The sequence below is a fragment of the Monodon monoceros genome, unplaced genomic scaffold (assembly GCF_005190385.1).
Source record: "Monodon monoceros isolate NGI ecotype Baffin Bay Population unplaced genomic scaffold, NGI_Narwhal_1 Contig5269_ctg1, whole genome shotgun sequence".
Taxonomy (NCBI): Eukaryota; Metazoa; Chordata; class Mammalia; order Artiodactyla; family Monodontidae; genus Monodon; species Monodon monoceros.
In genome coordinates this window covers 3,903-11,883 of record NW_021701104.1, presented here as the reverse complement: position 1 = coordinate 11,883, position 7,981 = coordinate 3,903, and the positions used below count along the sequence as shown (strand labels likewise).

The 7,981-nt window shown below is 41.5% G+C and overlaps 1 protein-coding gene across 1 annotated transcript; it reads right to left on the bottom strand.

The window, feature by feature from the left end:
- Positions 1-162: 162 nt before the first annotated feature.
- LOC114890140 (KRAB domain-containing protein 4-like) lies at positions 163-2,487 on the bottom strand. Its single transcript, XM_029213584.1, has 2 exons — positions 2,179-2,487; positions 163-1,861 (listed from the first exon to the last, which is right to left on the bottom strand). The coding sequence occupies exons 1-2, from the start codon at positions 2,300-2,302 to the stop codon at positions 1,635-1,637; spliced, it is 351 nt and encodes a 116-aa protein (XP_029069417.1). The 5' UTR covers positions 2,303-2,487; the 3' UTR covers positions 163-1,634.
- Between the last annotated feature and the right edge of the window lie 5,494 nt (positions 2,488-7,981).

Below are 7,981 nucleotides of genomic sequence, written 5' to 3'. Positions count from 1 at the left end.
ATCATAAATAAGCACAGGCTACAAGGATGTTAACTGTAGGTGTTTCCGCCATTCAACAATTTGGAAGCAACTAAACCTCCAGCAAAGGGGACTCAGATCAAAAATTAGACACGCAACATGGGAAATACCACATGGGCTTTAAAAATGCAATGCAATCCTGTTCTCATTTCTTAACGTATTTAAAAGTAGGTTACCAAAAAGCAAATGTAGTGCGATCTCCTTTGTTAAGCAATATATATTTATTGAGGAAGAGCAGTCCAGAAGAGCATTTATGAAAACGTTGACACTGCTTACATTCCAGTGGTAATTCCACCTTTCCTCTTTTATTTACTTGCATTTTTTCATTTTTCACAATATCATTTACTAGTAAAATAGAAAGGAGAAATTATTACAAATCACCTATTATCACACTGAGCCCTGGAGGTGATAGACCCTGAGCAAAGTCTGGAGGACAGGGACAGCTTGCTGTGGTTTGGAGGAAGGAGACAAACCAGAGCTGAGCGTAGGACAGAAGGGAGGGGCGAGGAGGGAGAAGAGGCGGGGGGTAGAGGGAGGTTAAGGGCCAGGCATTGGTCACTTCCACATGGAGCTGGAAACCACTGACCTTGCGCCAGGCTCCTTCAGACCTACAGTGGGCCACTGCCACCCTGTTCCCGCCCCAATACTTCCTTATTTCCCATTATGTCCATTTGATCGCCATGCTCTTCCTTATTTGGCAGTGTTCAAAACACAGTTCAGCAAGGAGCTTTTGTTAACCATTGCTACTGTAGCAATCCCTGCCTTAGGATCAGGACAACAGGGCCCAGCAAGATGATGCTTGATGAGTCACTTCCCAGACCCAGTTACTAGCATCAAAATGAGAGGCAGCAGAGCTAGGTGATGGCCTACCTAGAGACCACGCTGAAAGGTCACAGACACACAGAAACCAAAGACACCTCTTTGGTCATCTAGTCCGGGTAGAGGAGATTCAACAGAAAAGGAAAGAAGCAGCTCTATCCAGAACATGCCATCGTGCAAGTAATATGCTCTGAAGTTTATTTTTTTAATACATAGAGATAACACAAAAGACAAAATAATTGAGTGGGAGGGAAGTATTGACAAGAGGAGGAATCTAACAACAGGTGGAAAAAGTCAGATTTGGAAGAGCCTCAGAGAAATAAGAAAACAGAAACCTGTGTGAAGTGGACACTGTTTAAACACAAAGTGAGGGCCGACAAGGACATGGTGGTACTTGGCCTGGTAGAGCTGAAGGCCACTAGCAAAGCTTTTTTTTTTGTCCATCCCAACTCCAGTAAACCAGGTAGGATAATTTCCCTGAGGTTAAAGACTCTGCGTTTCAGACTTCGAGGGCCCACAGTATGCCAAGTAAAGAGGAAACATCACCCCTCCATCTGCTTGTCTTCTGATGAACACACAAATGCCCAAGAGATGGGGAAAGTCCCAACAGCTTCCAGAAAGGAGAGGGAGGAGGAAGGAGACAAGGCTGGGCACGTCTCCCTAGCCACCCAGATGCTGGAAGGTGGAGACGGGATCTACAGAACAGCAGTGGCTGCCTCTGTCTGAACCCCAAGAACAAGGGGTTGCAGAGGGGCAGCAGGTGGGGCATCGTGTGGATATCACAGCAGCTCGTTCCATCAGACCCGAATTGTGTCCCCAAGTCTGGGGTTTCTGAGAAGAACTCCTGGGTGCGCCCCCGAGGCCAAGCTCTCCCTGACCCACCAGGTCCCCTTGCCCTGGCCCAACTGGCCCGGCACGGGCTCACCTGGACACCTCCGTGTTGCGCTTTCTCCAGCTGCCATCCTGGCCTCCTCTTCTCCTTGTCCCAACCTGGAGATCCTACCTGGTTGGGCCACGAGGAATCCTGTTAAGGGGAAATGACAGAGGACTTTCTAATTGACACATGAGGCATTCCGGAACCAAGGCCCATCCTTGCAGGGCAGAGATGGTCTGGCCTCAGTGACTGCCCCGTGAGCCCAGCTAGTGGGCCCTCAGTGCAGACCATCCACAGAGAAGGTGACAGCACAGACATCCCGTGCAGGGTGCAAACGCCATTATGAATTCTTGACCGTGAGCCTAAGGCCCGATTCATTCAGGGCCCAGACGCCCCTGAGCTGCAGCAGCCGACAGAGAGGGAGCCCCGGGGGGTGCGTTCCAGTCACCCTGTGAAGGGTCCCTCACCCACGGAGACAAGGTGGCTGTAGTTCTCCAGCATGACATCCCTGCAGAGGTTCTTCTGAGTGGCGTCCAGCTGCTGCCACTCCTCCAGGGTGAAGTCCACAAACACATCCCTGATGGTCAACATTTCCTGCAACAGCACACTCTTCTTTAGCCCAGTGATTGGCTTGCAGATGGAGACAGTATGTTACATCAAGTGCCCACTCTGTGCCCATCCTATGTCCTTCACACGTAGAAAGATTTCAGTCCTCCCCACCACCCAGGAGAACCCTGACAGATGAGGACAGGAAGGCTCACAGAGTGTGAGGTCACCTGCTCAGGATCACACAGGTAGGAATTAAGGATTAAAGTCCATTCAGTCTGGTTTCCGCACGCACTTTTTAGACACTGAATTGCCTTTCTCTACGTAATTGTTCTTATGCTATTCACCATCCACAATTTGACATAGTATAGTATATAGGGTGCTTATGTAAGTAAAATTATTTTAAACTCTATGGGGAAAGAGATCGAGTGTTAGAAATATTTTACCCTGGAAATTCATTCTTCCAACACATATTTATTGACTGGAGAGCAAGCTGATAAATTCTAAGGATGTAAAGGTTAATAAAAACAAACACCTCCTGAATTGAAGGAGCTACATACAGTCTAGTAGAGGGAGAAAAACAACACTTACAAACTCATACATGAAAGGGTGGGAGGAAAGGAAGGAGGCAATGGCAGAGGTAGGGCAGGGAACCCAGAATAGGGAGAAGTCAGTTCTGCTTAGGGCTGACAGAGAAGGCTTTGAAGGGGATGTAGATCTAGAAGAAACAGTTCGAAACACAGCTACTCAATCACGACCAACAGTGCTGATTATCCAATCAATCATGAGTCAAAGAACAGGACTATATCTGGCCTGGTCAGCAGATTGAGGTAAAAAAGGAAAGGTCTGTACTTGATCTTATCACCACCAAATAAGAATTTACTTTTCTAAGTGCCTGGATTCCTATCAGAGAGCAATAATCCACCTATTTACATTCTGGATTCCATCCTGTCCCACCCACACTTGGTGGCCTTAAATTCAAGGAGACATTTTGCACCCACAAGGCCCCCATGGGCCATATGTGGCACCAGTTTACTCAGCTTTGCAGAGGGAGACAGGAAACAGTGGGCCAAAGGGCAGTGACGCCAGCAAGAGGAGTTCTCAGTACAATCCAGTAGCTCAACCTGCCCCGTCCCACCTGAGGTGCCCGGGAACAGGGCCACACTGGCAAGTGCAGGCAGTATCTGGCTTGGAAGCCAGAAGCTGCTCCATGTACCAGTATCTCTTGTAACAGGCCCCTGAGCACATCTTCCAAGGTCCTGGCAAAGGACATGCCCAGTTATGAGAGTTACACTGGACTCAGGAAAACCCAAATCGGTGGCTTCCTATCAGCTATTTTCAGTTATTCACAGTCCTCCCAGTCCAGGTGCAGTTTGTTTACCAATCAAGAGTCATTGTGGCTTTTACATCCGGGAAGCTTCGAGTTTAGGTTAAGGAAGCTGAACTAATTGTTCCAGTGGATGATGGAAAATGTAACAAGGTATCAAGAAATCCAAAGCCATATGAGTGAAGTCTTATTTAGCATCCTGCAGTACACTGCCAAACGTGATCTTAAATCTCAAGTGTGGTATTTAAATGGAGAATAAATGAGTGCTTCCTTGCTATATAAATAAAATGCTTGATTTGTACAGATTAAAAAGAGTCATTTTGATCCTAAGTAACAACGCCTGGTAATACAGCTGTCATTCCACCATTATTGGGTTTCCAGGGACACAAAGCTAAAACCAGGTTAACTCGAGGTCAGATTTCCCTAATGAGGAGGAAGAATTTTATTCATGCTATACTTAGTGTTATGCTTCAGTAATGACAATGAAGAAAGTTAAAAACCCCTAACAGATCCTACACACACAGGGTGAGAATTTAGTCCAGCATGAAAGTATCTCAAATCGCTGTAGAAAAGAAGTCATTAGCAAAATCTGGCTAGGTATTTATGCAGGGAAAAAGCATACCATAAAGCTGCATTAGCTATCTCACTCCGAACTCCAAAATAAATTACAGATATGTCAGAGATTTAAATGTGTGCAGGATGATCATAAAATTACTAGTTGAGAGTTTTTATAATTCTAGAGTGGCGAAAGTCTTTCTAAGCCATCCCCAAATTCAGAAGACATATAGCTAAAGACTGGCAAACTTGATTACCTAGACGTTAGAAATTTCTAAATAGCAGAAAGAAAATAATTTTTTAAATTCTCAAACATCAGTATCAAAGTGGTAAAAATATTTGTAAGCTACATAACAATGATCTAATTTCCTTCATACACTAAAATTCTAACAAATCTTTAAGAAAGAGACCACAACCTAATACAGTATAACTGGAGGAATGTGAAATAAATTTATAATAGTATACCATTTATCACCCTTCAGATTCTTTTTCTTCTTGAGATATAATTAACATATAACATTGTGCAAGTTTAAGATGTACAATGTGTTGATTTGATACATTTATATTTTGCAATATGATTACCAACAGTCCAGTAGCATTAGCTAACACCTCTATCACATCACACAATTATCATTTCTTTTTTGTAGTGAGAACAATTAAGATCTAGTCTCTCAGCAACTTTGAAGTTTATAATACAGTACTGTTGACTATAATCACTATGCTGGGCATTAGATCTCCAGGATTTATTTATACCCTTCAGCTTCTTAAACATTCAACAGGTTGATAATACCTACTGCAGTCAAGTGTGTAGAAAAACACCAAAGAAGTTATAAACTATTTATTGCCTTCGGGGGAAGGGGGTGGAGCAACAGGTTAATATACATCAAAATGTATGTTGCAAATACTCTTTAATGCAGCAGTGCCCTTTCTAGGATTGTTACCCTAGACTTTTTGATGTCAGTTAAGAAAAGACAACTCAATAAAATAGACAAAAGATTCATAGCAACAAAAATATAAGCATAAACATACAAATAGATTATAAACCTCATTAAAGTTCAAATACATGCTAATTAAACAGTAAGATACTGTCTTTTACCTATAAGGTTGGTAAACATTCAAATGATAGAGAAGAGCCACTGTTCACGAGCGGCTCACTGTTCATGAGCCACTGTTCCTCATATAGGAACATGAATACTCTCATAGAAGGCTGGTTGACAGGTAGTTTGGCAGTACCTATTACATTTTTTCTCATATTTTAACCAGGACTCTATCCTACTGAAATATTTATATGGGCATAAGGATGGTCAAGGCAGCATTATTTGTATTAGCAAAAAATAAGGGGAGACGACCCTCAATGTCCTGTGTTCCTGGGAATCTAATAATGGTGGCATGACAGCTATATCACCAGGCAACATTGATTCTGATAAGAATGAACCCTGATAGTCAACAAGCTGCATCTGGACTGGTGGATGACAGAGTGGTTAAATAAATTGTTATGGCTATACTCTAAAACGGCCATTATAAAAATTGGCTGACATGAAAGGATGTCTGATATATTTTTGTTAAATGAAAAAAAGCAGAGTATGCATAGTAGGAGCATATTTTCATTAAAAATAACCCGTGCAAAAATTTTGGGTTTTTTTGTACACACACACACACACACACACACACACACACACTTCCACCTGGAAGGCAAACAGTTAGTAGAAGGGCCAAGACTGGTTTCATTTGTTGGAATGCAACAGAAAAGGAGGAATAAAAATGAGCCATAAGGAAAAGGTAAACATCTTCCCTTACGGCATCACCCACTTTTTTTTTTTGGACTGTCTGTACTATCTTTCTATTTTTCTATCACATTTTTGGTCTTTTTTGTATCATCAGTTTGCATTTTCTGTATGTAAATCCTCTGTGTATCATATGCACCGCCTTTCAGCCTCAAATGTCTTTTGACTGTACAGATTTTAACATTTTAATGCAGTCTAATCTGACAGTCTTTCTCTGTATGGTTTCTGGGTTTTGTATTTCATTAAAAATATTTCTTGCATTTAGCAAGGTTACAGAAATATCCTCTTAAATTTTCATCTAATTTCTCAAATATATATGTAGTTCTTTAATCAATCTGGCATTTTACTTTCATATGATGTAGAAGAGTCTAGCTTTGTTTCCATCCAGATGGAAACTCAGTTGTGCCACCATCATTCATTAACCACTCCTTTTCCCATAACTGAAATGACATTTTTATAATCTTGACTCACAAAAGCCTTTTGAAGCAATACATGAAATCTGGAAGCCACTAAAGATTGTGAAATTAGATCACATTTTAAAAATTTAAGTGTCTACTCTCCAAGATATGTAAACCCAGTCAAATGAGAAACCATGAAAAAATATTTACAACATACATGATAGAGGTCTAATTTACTTATTAAGTTAACATAAAGAGCTAGCAATCAGCAATCAAAGTAATTCCACACCCAAGAGAAAAATGTGCAAACAACTTAGAATAATCATCTGAAAGGAAAAAGTGCAAATTACATTTAAAAATATGAACAGACACTCAATTCAAGAAATGCAAATTAAAATGCACCACTCTTTTTTCCCCTCACAATGGCAAAAATCACTGTGATTGCCTGTTTATGGGAAAAGGCATCATACTGCTGCTAGGAGTACAAACTGCTACGTGCTATTTGGAGGGCAATTTGACAATCTTAAATCAAAATTCAAAATGTCTGTAACCACTGACCTAGAAAGATATACTCATATGCATACAACTGGAATGTACATGGATATTCACTGCTATGTTGTTTATGGTAGCAAAAGCCTAGAAATATCCTAAATATACATCACTAGGAGAAAGGTAAATAATAAATGGCATTTCCATCCACTAGAATATCAAGTGGCTATTTTTGTAAATAAGGTAGACCACTGGTTTGAAACCTTGTGTAATTTTGTCCCCCAGGAGACACTTGGCAATGTCGGGAGACATTCTGGTTGTCAAAACTGGGGGAGGGAGTGCTACTGGCATCTAGCGGATAGAGGACAGGGATGCTGCTATACATGGTAAAATGCACAGGACCATCCCAAACAACAAAGAATAATCTGGCCCAAAATGGCGAGAGTGCCACAGTTCAGAATCCCTGGGATAAGCTATATACAACTGCAATGGAATGATCATTAAGACAAGGACAACAATGTGCTTTAATTTGCAAAAAAATTTTTTAAGAGATTCATATATCTAGATAGAGATGCATACATTATCTCTGGAAGAATGTATGAAACACTGAAGGAGACATGGGGACAGAGTGAGAGGGTGAATTATTTTTTACCTTTTCTTGAACAAAGCTTTTGCTTGAAATTTTTACCCTGTGCATGCATTACTTTAAAAAATGTGTAATTCAAATTATTACTATTCTATGCAGAATATTTTTAAATTTTGGGCATTCATATTCTTAAGCAAAGCTGGTCTATAATTTTCTTTTTTGTAGTATCTTCATCAAATTATTTTTTTGGTGGTACACGGGCCTCTCACTGTTGTGGCCTCTCCTGTTGCGGAGCACAGGCTCCGGACGCGCAGGCTCAGTGGCCATGGCTCACGGGCCCAGCTGCTCCTCAGCATGTGGGATCTTCCCGGACCGGGGCATGAACCCGTGTCCCCTGCATTGGCAGGCGGACTCTCAACCACTGCGCCACCAAGGAAGCCCTCTTCATCAAATTTAAGTGGCTTCATAAAATGAATTGGGTGCCTTTTCATCTTACATTTAAATTTGTACTCCCAACTCCTTCATAATTACTACTTTCATTAGTTTTCAAAGACCAGATAATTTCTGTGATCCAATTTTCCATGC